The following is an 18,060-nucleotide window of genomic DNA, read 5'->3' as shown; positions in this document are numbered from 1 at the left end:
CTCGATTCCGCACAACAAGCTTCGAAATATTTGCCAAAGCTTGGAAAATGCTTACCGCATGGCTTTGTTCCCATCGCGAACCAAAGTTCTGAATTTACCGATCTTGGCATATTTCGGGCGTTCCGACTTCTCTCTTGCTTTGCACCCATTTGAGATCAAGATCGGTGCGTTGGTCATCACCAGTACAGTCACACGTGCAACACCCATCCCGACCGTGCACGCCGCGGACCAGCACCATGCTACGAGATTCGCCGAGACACCGTATTGGTGCAATTGATGTCACAATACGGGAAGTATAAGAACTAAGATGAGAGCAGCACTGTTCCAAGAGACAGAATCAGTTTGTACCATCTTTTCTTTCTTGTTTCCTTTTGCTAAACACAGTCTGCTGGTCAGACAGGTCTTCTTTCATTGTAAAACATGCATTTCTCTTCCCTGATCACTGGAGCTGTGCTCCTCCTCAGCACAGCAGTGTCTGCTGCACCTGCTGCTGCCCCCGCCGAGCTTTCCGCCCGCAATGCTGATGCTGAGCCTTACGTTTCAGCCCCAGGAGATCTTGTAAGTTAACATCTTGCTGCCACTAGTCAGCAATTCTGTGGGCACTTGGGCTAACATTTTGTGAAGTTGGATTTCTTCGACGAGCCTGTCGACGAGGAGAAGCGTGATGTCGAGGATGGTTCTCTCTACATCGTCGACAAGCGTGACCCAGTGGCTCCAGGACCGGCTGGACAGAAGCTCGAGAGAATCATCACCGGCCCCTTGAAGTTGTTCGGCAAGGTCGCCAAATTGTTTGGCGGCAGAAGGGGACGTGGCGAAGAGAAGCGCGAAGCACGTGGCCGCGGCCCATCCATGGGCGCCGGCCTGAACAAGTTGATGAAGCCCATCGGCTGGTTGGAGAAGATCGTCAGCAAGATTCCAGGTGTCGGACGTGGCGAGGAAAAGCGTGAAGCCCGTGGCCGTGGACCATCAATGGGCGCCGGACTCAACAAGTTGATGAAACCCATCGGCTGGTTGGAGAAGATCGTTAGCAAAATCCCAGGCGTTGGCCGTGGCGAGGAGAAGCGCGAAGCCCGTGGTCGTGGCCCATCTATGAACGCAGGTATTGGCAAGCTCTTCAAGCCCATTGAGTGGCTCGGAAAGATCGTCAGCAAAATTCCAGGTGTCGGCCGTGGCGAGAAGCGCGATGTAGAGTTTGTTCCAGTCTTGGTCTCTGAGAAGCCTGCCTCCGTTGACGAGAAGCGCGCTGTCTCGTTCCAGGCTTAATTCTGACCTTTCTGGATCTGGGAGGCGTGGGCGGAAAGACACTTCACGACATTGAAAAGTACTGGATTGAGGAGAGCAACTGGGATGGATTTTCACGGATTCACGAAATGTATGTTTTATCATGATAGATGATCAAACAAAGGGCAGAGCCTTTTTGTGGTTGTCAAACACAAGTGCGAGGTGATGTTCTCTATGGTGCCTCAGCTAGACCGCAAGTTTGGCTTCGACTTTATCCGGCGCTTGCAGCATTCGACCTCGCTCTGAAGTCGACAAATGCAAATTCCGGTTAGCTGCGAGCGACGTTGAACAACAGTGAGCAGTGTCTAATTGCATCTCACTGCGATGCTGGCTGTTCATCATTGGATTTCGCCGCCGATGCCAAAATTTCCAAGCTCGCAAGAGCACTGCAACACATCGCCACGCATTCGGTAACACGAAATTCTCATGTCGCACTATCTATCCGCAGGCTAGATGCAGGTCTCCATAGCGGTCAATGCAAGTCTACATAGCGACCCCACATGCCGCCTCGCTACTCTCGGGAGTTTGAAGTACGTCGAAAGTGGCGTACTGTTGGAGACATTGGGTGATCGATGGCCACAGAATGGAATAATGTAAGTATCTCCTTCCTCTTTCCTCGCACTGACTACAATAGTGATTGACTGATCTGGGATCTGCTGTCACGTTGACAAGGCAAACATATCTTTACATCAAACAAGCTTTGTTTGCCCAGAGACGCCCCTTCCACCAAAGAACATCAGAAAAGCACGCCGGATTTCAAAACAAGGATTACATTGAGAGTTGTTTCTATGAATCAACTACAGCGATACCGCAACAATTCAATCACGGGAAGGACAACGGGATATGTGCATGGCAGCAGCTTCCCGTTCACGTTTACGTCTTGTATCTGTCGCTTCCCGTCGTCCACCGCCACCTTTATGATTGGCAAACCACTATGTCACGGCATGTCTCGGCAAGCAATACAAACGATGAAGAGGATACATGTCCTGATGGCAAGCTGCCACCCGTTTGCCTACCAGCAATTGACGACTCTCACTTGCTCTTTGCCCAGCCCTGGCGGCGATGTCGTCCAACGTACAGGCTAACATCACGATGCACAGAACTCACAGTGTACCGATCTTTGTTAGCTGTCCGTCCCAACATACGCCGCCATCAACGCCAACCATTGCTGTTGAACAAAATGTGAATGCTCAGCATTACAACCAAGGATTGCTCGGTGTTCAGCAAGACCTTCAGAAAATCTCCAAATTCGTGGCTGAGCAGGACACAATCATCAGAATTCGAGATCGCCAAATCATCGATGCAAATGCCAGCAAGGACTCCGCGGTTGCTGAAAAACAAAAGAAGTGGGAGGAGTTCCATCAGCAAGAGAATGATGGCTGGGAAAGTGAGAAGGATGGCTTGGAAAGTGAGAAGGAACGGCTGAAAGTAGATCGGGAAAACGCTGATTTACGTGCCTTGAGGAATGACCGCGCGCTCAAACAGGCTCAAGAGAATCACAAGCAGGCATTGGAGAATGTTGAGAAGCATCACAAGGAAGAGGTCAAAGGCGTGAAGCGGAAAGCTGATGAGGAGCTGGAATCTGAGCGCAAGAAGTTACGGGCATTTTCACTTACGATAAAGCACACTCTCGACGAGAAGAGCAGTATTGAGCAAGAACTGGCAAAAGAGCGGAAACAACACACGGACGATCGTAAGAAGTGGGTAGGAGATATTCGCGATCTTCAACAGGAGATTGACAAAGTCGAGGCGGACAAGAAGGAAGCTCAAAAACACCACACCGAGACACGAAAAACACTGCTCGACGAGCAACAGGCTTTACGTGAGCTCAATAAAACCCTGGCTAGTCTCGAAGAACAGTTGAACACCAAAGATACCGCGTACAATGAGCTGGAGACAGAACACCAAAGTCTTGACGAACGTTTCAAGTATCTCGAGACCGCACACAAGGACCTGCAGAAGAATTGCGAAGGTCTCACGACCGAATGCAAAAACCACAACGAGGATCGCGAAGCGGCTGTGAAGCTGTGTCAAGCAAAGCATAAAGAGCTTAAGCAGGAGAAGAACCTTCGCGTCAAGGCTGAGCAGAACTTGCAGTCCGCGGAAAATGCACAACAACTGGCGGAGCAGCACCGCGCCACGGCGGAAGGAGAATTGTCAACTGCAAAAACGAAGCTTGAGACGAAAGAAAGAGCTCTCGAGAGAGGTCGTGATGCCTATAAAAGGCAGCAGACCGAGATCACACACCTGAAACGAGATGTAGCGTCACTTAACACGACAATTCAAGAGCGACTGGACGACGAAGAAGCTGCAAAAGAAGAGCTGGAGAAGGTGCAAGCTGACCTTGCTGCCTCCAAGCTCAAAGTGAAGGAGCTGACGGATGGCGAGCGTGCTGCAAAACAGGAGTTGCAGGATGTGAAGGGCAAGCTTGATACATCACAGGGCGAGCTGAGGGGTATGAGGCGCGCCGCAGAAGGCTACAAAGCCACACTGCTCAAGTTGGGTGAGAACATGAATCTCGCGGCTATGCTGCAAGGTCTTGCGCCTGATCAGAAGTGGTCTTTGCCGCAGAAGCTGAAGTTGTGGGAGGGCGGGCGACGTCGGTCTAAGTAACTACTCGTACGAGGGTCCAAAAAGATAGCCCGTCCAACGTCTGATGAGATCAAAGTGTACAGAACATTTGTGGTCCACAATAGCGATTGCGCCGATGACCGATACTAGAAATCTGAACACTTTTGACGAAGAGGCTCTACTAGAGCCAGGGTTAAGAGGCGGGAAAATTTGTATGCCAAGTAGCTGTGTCTTTCACTTGCTCTATACGAAAACATTTGCAAAATGCAGTGGTCGTGTTCGAGGTGCGAGACAAAGTTGCGCACGATCAGGCTGAACTTCCGAGGGTGCTCTCATGGCAATTTTATTACTTTCTTCTACACAGCCCCGCAGCTGAAGCGCAGTTTAGATGGTGGCGTCCTATAGGCGAGCACGATGCAAGCCAAAGGCTGAACATGTAGCTACCTAGGTCCGACTGGATCGATTGAGATAGCGATTATCCTCTGTCTGTCTGTAAGGTAGTGCTCCTGTACTAAACATGAAAGTGAGGAAGCGCATACAAACACAGTTGCAGCTTTGCACGTCACGAGTAGATGTTCTCCAAAACACCTAGAACAGACACTTTTGCGTGACGATACCTCCTAACCAGGCTGAATCTGGGCGAAGGTGGCGCCAAGACTGTCCCGTGCGGCTGTCAAGCATCCTATGCAGCCACGAACACTCCAGCACCAATAGCCAGACAATGCGGCTTCTTGCGCTGCCTCTGGCGAAGTCTGCCACCTCGCCAATGCAGATGGGCGATCCCTACACGACAGCATAAGAGCGGTCGAGGCCGCCTTGGGATGGAATGTCTTGTCTGAACATCTCTCCACGGCCAGGGCTGGACATTATCCGTGTTATTGGACGCTGGAGTGCAGTATCAATCGCGAAAGTGATGGCGCTCAGCATTCCGGCTGATGCAGCATTCCGCGGAAATGATGGAAGCTGGTCCACCTTTAGTGTGGGCGTTGGAACACCACCACAAACTGTTCAGTTGCTACCTTCCACATCTGGCACAGCGATCTGGGTTGTCCACGAGCAAGGCTGCTATCTCACTGGCGCCGGAAATGGCGACGATCCTGCTACGTGTCCATTTCTGCGTGGGAATCTGTTCGATCCTGCGAGCTCGACCTCGATCCAGTACATCCCTTGCGAAGGTGGACCATTTTGCCAACTTCCTACAACACAATCATTGAAGTCAACGGCGGCTCATGTCGGGCTCGACAATATCACAATGACCTCTCTGGTCGACCAAGCAGTTGTGATTAGGAAACAGGTCGTTGCCGCATATGCTGAATATTCGATGTTTCTTGGATTGTTAGGGCTCTCTGAATACAGCAACTTCGTGAACAGTACCATACTGCCAACCCCATCCCCATTGGGCGCCTTACGAGGCCAGAATGTCATCCAAAGCACGTTCTATGCCTATCAAGCTGGTGCATACTATAGAAGTCGGCCCGGGAGCTTGACCTTCGGTGGATACGATGCAATTCGCGGGAACGAGGGGTCCACTCTGGTCGTAAACCTGGGCTCGGACTCGACCTCCGATCTGTTGGTTCATGCTCGAAGCATCAACTTAGACGGCGACGGCTTCGCTGATAACATGAACATTACCATGAAAATCGATTCTCTCGTCCCCGAGATCTGGCTTCCAGAGGCAGCCTGTCTGAGCTTCGAGTCGGTATTTGGGCTCGTGTGGAATAGTACAAGCGAATACTACCTCATCAATGACACCCAACGAGCTTCCTTACTTGCTCGTAACGCCATCGTCACTTTTAAGCTTGCTTCCAATGCCAGCAGCCAAGATACAATCGACATATCTTTGCCATACGCTGCTTTCGATCTGGAGCTATCATATCCTCTCGCGAACATTACCGATAGCTCGACCACCTTGCGCTACTTTCCACTCAAACGCGCCGCAGATCCAGAATCTTATAGACTAGGCCGCACCTTCTTGCAAGAGGCGTGAGTAGAATCGTTGTGTCGGTCAGATCATTGCTCGATGCGGTCCTGATTTGATTTCTAGGTATCTTGTTACTGACTACGATCGCCGCAACTTTCGATTGTCTGCTGCTATCTGGAATGCTACGGGCGGACCCCAGCTGAAGACTGTCTCTGCCGAGGGTGAGTATGCTCCAATTGCTGAGGCAGGAAGCACCAGTCCATTACCTTCCTCCACTGCAGCACGTGGAACGAGCAGGGGCCTTATTGCTGGAGCCGTGGCTGGAACCATTGCAGCGCTGCTGATACTAGGCACGCTGGCCTGGCTTTGTTGGAGAAAGAAAAGACGGGTTCGCAAACAAGCCCGATTGCGGAAGCAACTAGACGAGGAAATTGAAAAGAGCCATACTCAGCTCAAGGGGGAGCTAGACGCTACAGAGACGGAACAGAAAAGGGCCGAGCTTTTCGATCACGCAAGGCTCGAGCTTGACGGCATTGGCAGGGGCCAGGCTTTCGCGGCAGCAGTCGAGCTGGACGACCAGCAAAGAATCAATCAGATGTCTGAGTTGCGAAGTCCAAGAGAGATGGAAGCACCTGTGAAGCCAATTGAGATGCCGACTTATCAAGAGGAGACTTACTTTGAGCGATCGAGAAAGACGTACACACGTGTATCAACAGAGAATCGTGATCACCACCATCGAAATGATGGCGAATGAGCGCCGAAACAGCTACTAGGGCATACGCGCCATTTTACTTCGCAGAAAAATGCCCTGCGAGTGGCGCCGACTGTGTTAACAATCGTAATTGGAAATCAGTATAGATTGCGAATATGAGCTTTACTATCATTTCATGCGCCAGCACTCGTGGCCGCGACGCAGGCTGGCATTTTGGTACGGATGCGAAGCTTTACAAGCATTTCAAGGCGGCGCTCGAATTCCGAACGGTTTCATATTGATATTAAGATCGGCCTTTTTGACGTATAGAACAGACACGCGTTCCAAACTACTACGAAACTTGATCTCGTACTAGATAGTAAAAATGAAGACACATGAATTTAATTACTATTCTATTTTCTATAGAGATGTATATAGTTATGAGGGGGTCACCAAAGCCGCATTGCAATAATCTCGTCCCCGGCCGGATGCCTCCTGGAGCCACGCTCCGCTGTCGGGTTGCTGAAAAATTCCTTTGACGGCATTTTCGGGCATCAGCATAAAACGATAACGAGCGACCGAAAAAGTTGAACAAAGCAGGACGCAACTCTTGTGCTCAAGAAATAGTGATTTGAAAATGACAGTGCGGCGAACATCTTTCACAGTAAGTACTGTAAGTGTATATCTCGTGACCTCAAAACATACCACCATCATCTCCAATCTCTCTTGAGGCTTCGTGTCTGCGAACAGCGTGCAAAAAGAAGTAAGCGTCGACTCTCATCTCCATACCAACACCTATAGCCTATCTGTGGTGAATTCGAAATTCACTGCACAGGGTTCGAATTAGCGCTTTTCTATAGCATGGAATGTATATCGGAACGAAAAAAAACAAATATACGTACAGATACAAGCCAACGATTCTCGCAGAACCTGAAATCACATGCACAGCAATCTTCTGGTGCCTTGAAAAGAAGACAGCACTAGTCTCTCGCCGCAGGACGTCAAGCGGTACGTGAGTAGACATATCATACATTACATTCACCTTTGGTGATGTCAGCAGTAAAACCTTTCTCCTCTTGTACGGATCTATAGAAAGACCTACCGTTATATCGTTGCTGTCCGGGTAAGGGTTCTGTTTTGGCCAGCGCTGCTGGAGCGCAGAAGGCCGCTGCAATTATCCAGAGTTGAATTCCCATAGGAAAGGCGACGTCGGACGTATACTTCTTTTCAAGACGAAGCTGCTCGAATGGAAGACGAGTTACGACAGTGGAAGTGTAGCATCAGAGGATATGCTGCTTGTCTCCAGACGGTCTGGTCATCGCATCTTACTATCGTAATCTCGCTAGAATTCTGGCACTCTCCTAAAATTCGTGGATTCCTCGCACTCGAGATATTTGTGTAAAAAAAAAAAGCGACTTCCTGTGCGTGAAGACTCGCAAGATGTCTTCCAGTGACTCCCAGGCACGAGCACAGAGAGATTTGGGCTACTGACCACTTCAGAGCAGATTTCCTGTATGACTGTCGAGTGCGATCACTCTCGGGTTGCCTTCTAGTGTATTAAGCAGCCACGATTCCTTATCCTTGTCATTTGGAGCCAGGAGATGCCAACGTATCAGAGCTTGGGCGCTTGTCCGCAAGCTGTTTTCTAAGCGCAGTCATTTGACCGTCGCCGGACAGGTCAGAAGGGCTTGTTGCTCGTTTCCAACGAAGCTTCGTGAGTACATTCGTCCCACTGTCGTCTCGCCGAAGTACCGGCTCGGAGATCGACTGCGTGGAGTCCGCGTACACAAGTTGTTTGCCCAGAAAATGCGTAAGCATCCTATCTTGTCGAACTTTTACGAAATGGAATCTCAAGGAAAAAGCTATACGACCAATAGACGGCTTGACAGCATCCGTAAACTCTGAGCATTTTGCTCAACCTCAGGCTGTGGTTTGACGGCCAAGAGCGACTGTTGCAATAGGGTTGAACCTGTTTCTGCCGTACCTTCGAGATGCAGTGTACAACCCTGAGCCGATGCTTGGAGGAGTGGAACGACTTGCGACTAGCGGCTGAGGCTAGGAGGTAAATAGATAGGCTCCAGCACGGACAAGAAGAAGTCTTGGATGCCTGATGATCCCAGCCACGCAACGAAGCTTCGAACTTGCATGGATATTCCTCGTCTTCTCTCGACTTCAGCACAATTTCACTTCTCGATTCTCTCGACGACGATGTCGATGCCATGACTTCCACGATGGACAGCACATGATGATGGAAACACGCGTGGCCTTGGCTCTCTTCGCTGGCCATAGCTGAGCAATGGTGCCACGTGGAGCGCGGCCTTTCTGATGAGCGTCAGTCTGCAATGCATATCAGCTCGACCGCCATTTCGACAGATTGTATGTATTCAGCACGGTGTGTCCACCGCGCCCAGCACCCCGAGCACACCCTTCCGCGCACCTTCCGTCAAGCGAGAGGCCGATCGTGCTCAATCCTCCGTATCCACCGCCTCGGACACTGGCGACCAGGATCGCTCGCAAAATGCCAACATGACACGGAGGACTTGGCAGCCTGGTGTCGGGACAAGACAACATACAAGAGCTGTCGGATGCGGAACCTTTGATCCGACAACAGCGGAACGAGCGCCAAGACGTCGGAAGTTGGGGCGGAGCGGAGCTTGCAGCGAGGTCGTGTAGCCCACATGCACAACGACACGGCTTGACACTCGCTCAGGCTGCAACGCGTCGCGACACGCCGATCGGAGCGCGTCAGACCAACAACGAACCAACCGCATCAACACAGCCATCACAGCCCCCACAGAATTGACCGCGCCGGCGCTGCATGAGGGGGACGAGTGGGAGCTGACAGGACAATGCGCTTGGCCCGCGGCCGCTGTTTGCTGGCCTCCACCGTCACCGCCCCGTCACCATCACCACACGCGCCGCCGACGGCAGACGATATGCGTTGGCGCAAAGGCGATGCAAGCACCGCCAAAGACGCGTTGCCAGCTTGAGCGAGCCGCCCGCCCAAGCTGGCCGTTTTGGAGCTTGGGCTCTTGCTTGAGACTCGGCGCAGCAGCTTCTTACAGCAGCTGTCCACGATGCCAGCGAATCAGCATCGAACGAGCCTGGGCTGCGCCAATCTCCAAAGTGTGTATCTGGACGAGATCAGGAACGACAGGCTTCTTGACACCTCCACAATTGACCGCCTCAAGGCAAAAAAGGTCAAGGACATGAAGCTCAAGACCGCCGAAGGATTTGGCCAAGAGCAACTACACCCCGCCGTGTCACAAATCGGTAAGCAGGTATAGCCTGCCCTTCGCGTTGCGTCTTCTCGCTTTTACACTGTCTCGCACTTCGTACGGTCCTGGCCAGCAGGGGTTGACACACGTTCTTTACTGGAGTCGCTTGTTTATGCTTATGACATAGGATCAATGGCTTGCAGTGCGAGTGCTGCGCCTGTGCTGGTGCGCTGCTAGGTTCACAAATGCCGTAATCGATCGAGCAGAGCCGCCAACATGCGGTATTGTATCTGGGGAGGCCGCCAGCGGCCAGCCCACAACTACGTAGGTATACGTCCCTCTGCTCCCTCGCCCGTTTGTTTGCTATTCGATTACGACGCTCCATACTGTGCGACTGACTTAGTATCTCCACTCGACTACCTCCTTCAATTCCTCTTCCTCCCGTCGTACTGCGACACAGATTTCCATATCAACAACATATCTACGAACGTGGTCCTCGACACCTCCTCGACCGACTGTCCCAAAGTGTCTGACTGGCACACCCCATGAGCTCTGCCGGCCGCAGAGACAACCGACACGATGGACTTCACTTGGGACAATATCGACCCGCAATTGCTGCTCACGCAGCTCGGAACTACTTTCACAAACGACGACCTGCCTACAGGTGACCATGGCCAAAGAGTCAATGGAGGCGTCGCGCAGTCTCTTGACCAGGACGTGGACATGGGCATGGAACTCGATGCACGCGAGGACAGCGTCCATCTGCCTTCAGACATACAAGAGCGCGACACGGACCACAGAGTGGGACATCAAATGAAGCAAGACGCTGAGCCCAGCACACCTCAGCGCCTCTCGTGTTCACAACAGAACTTCAATCCGGAAGCACCAGACTTCCACCCGACGCCGCCATTGTCCGCACAAGTCAACGAGAACACGATTTATCCAGCGCTGAGTTGGCATCACCACAATCACTATGGAGTGCTCTCGAACGCTGGCAGTGAGACCAGCCCGTATCACGGCTCCTACTCATTCGTCGACGAGGCAGACTTCCTGACACCAGTCTCGGCAAGTGTCAGCCAATTCGACGGTGCTCACCATGTCGCCATGGTTGGATCACCAACGCCAGTAGCGTTCCCGCCACTGCACAGTGGGCAACATCTCTCTCCGCACGCCGCCCAGCCTCCACCTCCCATGAACATGTATGGTGTCCCAGCAGATGTGCCCGCGAGAGACAATATGGATCAGTGGGCTGCGGGAGCTTCGAGTGTGCCTATGACAGCAGCACGCAATGACGGACAGACTCTGTCGCCAGAGAGACACAGAACCCGCGCAGTATCGGTTTCTTCGATGGGCGCAGGTGACTTTATCTGCGACGGCAGCCCAGACAAGCCGTGCGGGAAACGCTTTGCCACCAGATCCAAGATGACACACCACGCGCGCTGCCACAAAGCCCCACGGAAGTTTTGCACACTTTGCAGTGCTGGCTTCTATTACGAGAAAGACTTGAAAAGGCATATGAAGACTCATGGACCACGAGACCGACACCTTGTTTGCAACAACATTGGTTGCCCATACCGCACCAAGCCTTTTGCCCGGAAGGACCATCGCGATAGGCATCTACGTAGCTGCCATCACAGTCAGGCGTAGCGGAGTCAAGGGACGCGCCCAACTTCCACTGTAGATGAATTTACGATGCGATGGATTTGCACGATTTACGCAGCATATCACCACAAATGTACAAAACAGAAAACAACTTGTATCATAAACATAGAGGAGCGGAGCGTGCCCACAGCAACAGTGTTCCATAGTGTAGCCTTCTAGCAGAGAAATGGAGAGATACCATGACCAATGTCACTCTCCTACAATGCATCGAGGCTCGGCCCCGAAAACTGTCAACAGATCGTCATACACCCTGCAAGCGACCAAGCGACAAGCCTGCAAGTCGCGACGTGCCAGCATGATCTGCTGACCACCCATCTGCACCTTTTCACCGGTTGGCGGAAGCTACGGCACGACGCAACCGAGCCACAGCCAGCGACGGCAGAGCGGTGACCAACGAATCCGGGCGAGGACTATCATGCATGTCCGCATGCCTGAGCGGATTGTGGCAGAGAAGGTGTGGCTCTTCCTCGTCAGAAAATCTCGCAAGTGCACTGAAGAAGAGCTGTGGGGAGCCGCTTTCCCGTTTCGAGCTTGCACAGCCTCAGCGATGCCTGGAGACGAGCTACGAGAGTTTGGTCGGCTCTGTAGCACCAACGTCAATGGTCTGTCTGACGTGCATGGCCGCATGCTGTGGAGTTGCTTCGCGTGATCTCGTGAGTTGCTAGAGTGGCTGATCAGTTTCTCTCGTGAGGCGTTTTCGATAGTGTTGGCTGGGATGATGATGCGTGGGTTTTTTGCGCTAGTTGCTAGTACGAGGGGAGAAGTGTTCATGGCTAGGGTGATGTTGGGGTAGGGCTGGAGGGAGAACTGGGTGATCGTGTCCGAGCTTTGCGATGAAGTGTATGGGGAGTTGTTCCATGGTATAGTAGAACTGTCTTCGAGAAGAGGGAGATTCGAGGTGTGAGAAGGACGTGCGCAATGCCCCGCTCTGTGTGATTGGCTGCTCCTGCTCGAAATCCCTCGTCTTCCTCCAGCTTGCTGCTCACTGCTCACTCCTCTCCACGACAACAACAACACCATTCAACACAGTGACGACAGAGTCCCATATCGCATCTCGCCGCTACTCCTGAGCGTATTAAGGCATCGTGATGCTCACCGTGCATGAAAATGCCTGAACGAGTTGGAAAGGTGGATTGCGGGAGTGCGGCAGGCATGCACGCTTGCCTGCACAGCCCAAAACCCACCGACCGCAGCAGCACATCGATTCTCTCTCCCTGACGCCAGTGAACAAACAATGCTTATGGGCGTCCCCAAACGCATGCGCCCATGGTTTAGATATAAGGTAAGGGGGCCATTGGTGAGTATGGTTTTTTGCTCACCTCGTCGCCGCTCTATCATCACGACTCTCTTATAACAGCAGCTGCCCGTCGCACGAAGCTTGGCAACTGGCCGACAACTGACTGTAGCTAAATCGATGGTCACGCCTAGCCTTCGATCAACGACCTTCTTATTGATATTGATACTATTACTTGCGACACTTGTACGAGCAAGCTCTTCAGGTTCAGAACACTTCGATCCGAACGACCTCGATTGGACTTCTGCTGGAGAAGAGCTTTCAACCATGTTGGCCTACTCGCAATACAACAGCGGCATGGTATGCTTGGCGGAGCGCGCTATTCACAAGACTCATGCAACATGTGTACTAACATCTCGCAAGGCTGCCTCACCCATGGCGAGTGGGCTCTATAGCCCTGGTCCACAACCCGTACCGCGATCGCGACCAATGCCGATTCAGCACACCGCGACAGACTTTTACCCCCAATTCATGATGGAGACATCACGGCTTCAACCGCAGCCAGATCTCATGCAGATGCAACGACTTTCCACGAGCGCACCCTCCGTTGTCCAGCCTCAACACGGACTCATGCCTGGCAACGTGATTCGTCCCACAATGGTCTCGTTCGTCGGACACTCGAATCCTGCAATGACTGGTCAACATTTTGGGCAAGGCATGCAGACTCCAGCTATGTCCACGCCAAATTTCTCGACTCCATATGCAAATCTCAGCGACATGAATGCCACACTGCCCCAATTCGATGCCAATCAACACTACAACGACGATCTTGCACAATTCTTCCCGGAATTGCCGGAGTTGACAGAGTCCATGCGAACCGCACCGCAGCAGCCACAGGTCTCCCAGTATGAAACGGCTCCCACATTGCCAGTGACTAGCGGTCCACAGGTCTTATCGAATGAGAATCTGGGCAACCATAACCTTCGCGTCGATTCGCTGCCGCGCGAACACATGCAAAACTGGTTGGGCAATACACCAGCTGCCGGCGCACGAAACCTGCCGCGCTTGAACACGAACCTTCTCGCTGTACCCGCACCCTCTGATGCACACCTCTCGCCAAGCTCTGCCTCATCCGCCGGGTCTTCGACGGGTCGATCTCCGCGCCGCTCCAAGCAGGAAATGGTCCTTGGTGAAATCAGCTGCAGTCAATGCGACGCAGCTTTCAGCACTCAAGGTGACTTGACGCATCACCTTCGCTCGCACCAGCCTTATGCGAACCGCAGCCACGTCTGCCCGACCTGCAATAAGAGATTTCAGTATCGAAAGGATCTGGCGCGACACGCTCCTCGTCACGATCCTAACCGACAACGCTATTACTGCAAGCATGCAGGCTGCAAATACCACTCCAAGGGATTTGGAAGGCAGGATCATTTGGACAGACATTTGGCTACGCAGCATCGAATGGAGTCATGACAAGTGAGATTTGTGAAGGACTGAGACAATTTTCGATGAGGTTTGATGTGCGAGCAACGACGACACGGCTTTCAGACCAACGATTGAGGAACATGCAACACTTTGAATTTCTACACAGCGCTATACCCTTGTATTTTGCATTTGATTGGCACAGAGGGACATGAATGGAACATGGCATATGAAGGCTGCATTGGGTCGGGCATGAACACGGCGTTTTGAGATACCCCCAGATGTACGATAGATGCATCTACACTACTTTGACACTGCGACGCAAATTTCCGCAATACACTCATGACTTTGACCGACTTTATCAGCCTTACAACCCAGCACATCGGAACAGACATGATCTTGTCCTGCGTCATGCACATCACATATCATTGACAAGCGTCATGCACGCTTCACAGCTCTCACCGCGCCGGCAATGCACGTAAACGAGAACTCAACTCACAGGAAGAACACACATGACCTTGTGCATACATACCACAGTACTCATCATGAGAAAGGCAACCAGGCTCGGCCAGACCAGGATTCGCGGAAGAGCCTTCCCGAACATACCTCCTCGGTCCAACCTCAGCAGAACCCACGAATCAACGCATTCCATCTCAAGAATCTAATGCCGAATCTCCTTCCACCCGGTCCTTATCTCTCACGTCCGACGCTATCGGAAGACCGACGGCGCGCTGCGAGAAGGGAAGGATCAAAGTGTTGCCGTGTTTTTGAGGGAGCTCGGCTCATGAGGACAATTGTTAAGCCGGCAGGAGGCTTTGTTGCCCCGGTCGGCGAAGCTGTGTGAAATGTGAGCTGTAGCAGGGAAGAATGGAGGTGTGACAGCTTTTGGGTAAAAGGCAATTGATCCTTCTGATCGGCTGGCAGTGCTGGTGGTTTCGGCTTATGATGTACCTTTGACAGTGATTGCGATGGAGTTGGGCATGGTGATGGAATCGAGCTCCGATATCGTCGTTGGAGAGTTGGAAGAAGGGTCAGGTGGTACAAGATCTAGACGCCCTGGTTGATCATTTCTCGACTCTGCAGCTTTGTGAGTGATGGGCTTTGAAGTTGACGTCTGTTTTGGCTTCGCGGGTTAAGGCAAGCTTGACAAGCATTGCTAGTGAGAGATCGGAGAGATCACAAGCACGGTAGAATGACGTGACGGGGAACGATGTCAGAGCGCTGTTACGGGAGTATAAGGAGGCTGTGTTCGTTCTGGAAAATTGCTGCTTCGAGGGAATGCAGAGCCACTGGTCAGTAGTGAGATGTGTGAGGCAGTGCTATAGCCCCACTTTCTCCACTTCGCTGGTGCACAGACCTGGCTGGCGGGTGCACAGACCAGGAGAGCTTTGCTGGCGGCCGGCTGGCGGTGTTCTGTTCTGACTTCCTTGCGCTCCCTGCACGTCACTCTTCGACACTTGACCTGTTCCTCGACAAGTACCGCATCACGAGACGCTGGTGTGCAGCTGGGGAACTGCACCCAATGCAGCTTGCAGATCCCGGCTGCGAATCACGACCGCCTCACTCTTTGACGCGATTGCATTACGCGCCTCTGCAAGTCCGACGCGTCTTCCCACTGCCTGCGAGCTCTTATCAGCGTGACGTCGCTTGACGGCAGCAATGGCTTGCTGATATACAGCAGCAGTAGCAGCATTACTCCGAGTACGCCGCAGTTCGCCGCGACATCTGGAATGCCTTGACCGGTCGGTCGCTGGCGCAGGCAGTGAGAGCCCTCTCCGCTGCCACGCGAAGTCACGACTCACCTACACGCCCCCTTGAGATGAAATGTCCTTCCGACCGGCTTGCCGTCTCTTGCATGTGTCTGCGACATCGCTGACGACCGCTGCAACGCATACACTCGGCATGCAAATGACACTTGACTGCTCACTGGCGGCCCCTCTGCGCTTGGCAGCAACGTTGGCCAGATGAGCAGTCATCGCAGGCTTCGAGTAGGTTGCGCAATCCCGTAGTACTGAGAGTGATGATATGTAGGTCCGTTCGCCACTGCTTTGTGCAAGGTCAGATCACCTCCAGGAAACTGCTGGACGCGACGCGACATTGTTCTTGCCTGTTGACGTGCACCGCCAGCACCGCCAGTCGCTGTTGCTCTTGCCGTGCGGTTCGGCGCCGAATACAAATGTGCTTGCTCTCCTCGGCTGCCACTCGTTGCTGTCGTCGAGATCCAACGTGAGGCCATTGTTATATTGCTGCAGCTATGAACCCTTTCTTCTCTTCCAGTTGGGAGGAAGATGAGTTGTTGGCAGATACTGGAGCGGTTTTCGACTATCACTACGATGAAGATTATCTGGTACGCTGCAGAGCTTCTTCGCACTCGAGCCCGGCAACGATGTTGACAGAGCTTTAGCAGAATTTCCACGACCCGACATGCCCGGTCCCGGAAGGACCCCTCGATCAATGTTTCTACTGCTCCCTCGTCGGTCGTAGTGCAACAGGATACGATACTGCACGTCCGCGGCGCAACACTACGTACGGCCTTCAAGACGAGCCGCAGCAGACTTGGGACGAAATTGTCGCCGCTGCTTCACCACCCGAGCCCACTGACACGCCGACGCATCACATAAGCCATCGACTTGTCGAGCAATTGCAATATCCTTTGGGTCAATCTGGACCAAGCCAAGCACGAGCAGCGACGGTTTCACATCTAGATCCTCAATTGCAAGGGCGCAATACATCGGCTCAACAATCTCATGGCGCGCCATCGGGACTGTTCTTACCAGCGCGTGGTGCTCATCTGCATCATGGAGAGGCTGGCAGCGTCCAAGACAACGAAAGTCGCTCTGCACAGACAAACTTCGCACACCATTGGAGCCATCCATTATCTGCGCATAGTGCTCAAGAGTATCGACAAGACTCTACTTGGTCGGCAGAACAAAGTACTGCTTTCAGGCACTTCCAGCACGATTCCGTCGTTGCGATCTGCCACAGGAGGGGCTTCTCCCGACTTTCTGAGGAGTATTTGCAGTACTGCACTATCCACGATCAGCGGCACGACACGCCCGACTCAATAGCACACTCTTCGTCACAGGATGAAATAGGTCGCTTGTATGAGCACCACCTAGCTGACCGGGCCCACGATCCTCATGGCGTGAGTCGCCTAGCTGACGGCATAGCACTTGCTGATCGCCACGATACGCCAATGACAGATGATGCTAAAGAGCTTGTGGTGCCGCCGCCCGCAGTGTCTCTAGCACCGCCTACTGCTTCAGCGCTGTCTACTACGTCTTCAAATGGACCTGCTCAACGACCAAGACGAACTGGACGTCAGCTACTCGATGGCGCCTTCAAATGCTCCAAGTGTGCCTGCAGATTTGACAGAAAAGAGCGCATGATGGCACATCAGCATCGCGTACACATGGAGCATTCGGATCGCCCGTATGCTTGCGTAGCGGGAGCCTGCGACAAAAGGTTTGTGTATTACAAAGACCTGCTGCGACACCAGAAGCTTCACAGACCGCACCAGCCCGTGTCATGTCCACACTGCGAACGAACATGGGTGGTCTTCCGTGCAGACAACTTCAGACGACACATGCAATCGAAGCATGCGGATCAATTGGCAGTCACAACGAGTGATTCGGGCGTGGCCATATCGCGCCAAGCTTCTCGAAGTTCTTCATCGACCGAGTACCGAGCCTCCACGAGAGCCGACTCGTTGGGCGGAGACAGTTCATTTGACCCCTTGGAAGACCTTGAGGAAGTACTTGCGCAATCGCTACAGCCTGCCTGAATTGCGTTGCAAATAGGAGTTGGAACAAGCGTTCACATTCACTTACGTATATCTGGCTAATCGCTATTGGCTCTTGGCATAATAAACTTCTTTGAGTACTCACTCCAGCTCCTTGCCATCACTGACCCGGCATCATTGACCCCGTGACAAGAACGATGGGGACATTGTTCCATAGTGATGATCCCCGATGCGCAGTGCGACTCATCGTCGTAGCCACGGTGTCAGCGTAGAATTATCGGAAGACCAATCTCATCAATAGCTAAGGACAAGAAAACC

At 52.6% G+C, this 18,060-nt stretch overlaps 5 protein-coding genes across 5 annotated transcripts; all 5 read left to right on the top strand.

Annotated features, from left to right (window-relative positions):
• Positions 1-420: 420 nt before the first annotated feature.
• CKM354_000636700 (uncharacterized protein) lies at positions 421-1,263 on the top strand (the record flags this gene model as incomplete). Its single annotated transcript, XM_044801679.1, has 2 exons — positions 421-558; positions 625-1,263. 2 exons carry the CDS (start codon positions 421-423, stop codon positions 1,261-1,263), a joined length of 777 nt encoding a protein of 258 aa, XP_044657614.1.
• A 1,080-nt stretch (positions 1,264-2,343) lies between these two features.
• On the top strand, positions 2,344-3,894 carry CKM354_000636600 (uncharacterized protein; the record flags this gene model as incomplete). Its single annotated transcript, XM_044801678.1, has 1 exon — positions 2,344-3,894. The coding sequence occupies one exon, from the start codon at positions 2,344-2,346 to the stop codon at positions 3,892-3,894; it is 1,551 nt and encodes a 516-aa protein (XP_044657613.1).
• Positions 3,895-4,765: 871 nt separating this feature from the next.
• On the top strand, positions 4,766-6,527 carry CKM354_000636500 (uncharacterized protein; the record flags this gene model as incomplete). Its single annotated transcript, XM_044801677.1, has 2 exons — positions 4,766-5,835; positions 5,897-6,527. The coding sequence occupies 2 exons, from the start codon at positions 4,766-4,768 to the stop codon at positions 6,525-6,527; spliced, it is 1,701 nt and encodes a 566-aa protein (XP_044657612.1).
• Positions 6,528-10,261: 3,734 nt separating this feature from the next.
• CKM354_000636400 (uncharacterized protein) lies at positions 10,262-11,329 on the top strand (the record flags this gene model as incomplete). The annotated part of the gene is made up of 1 exon (XM_044801676.1): positions 10,262-11,329. One exon carries the CDS (start codon positions 10,262-10,264, stop codon positions 11,327-11,329), a length of 1,068 nt encoding a protein of 355 aa, XP_044657611.1.
• A 1,576-nt stretch (positions 11,330-12,905) lies between these two features.
• Positions 12,906-14,051, top strand: CKM354_000636300 (uncharacterized protein; the record flags this gene model as incomplete). Its single annotated transcript, XM_044801675.1, has 1 exon — positions 12,906-14,051. One exon carries the CDS (start codon positions 12,906-12,908, stop codon positions 14,049-14,051), a length of 1,146 nt encoding a protein of 381 aa, XP_044657610.1.
• Positions 14,052-18,060: the final 4,009 nt, after the last annotated feature.

This window comes from Cercospora kikuchii (assembly GCF_019650295.1).
Source record: "Cercospora kikuchii DNA, contig_00004, whole genome shotgun sequence".
NCBI classification, from domain to species: Eukaryota; Fungi; Ascomycota; class Dothideomycetes; order Mycosphaerellales; family Mycosphaerellaceae; genus Cercospora; species Cercospora kikuchii.
The sequence above is the reverse complement of the archived record's forward strand: the minus strand, read 5'-3'. Positions and strand labels throughout refer to the sequence as shown.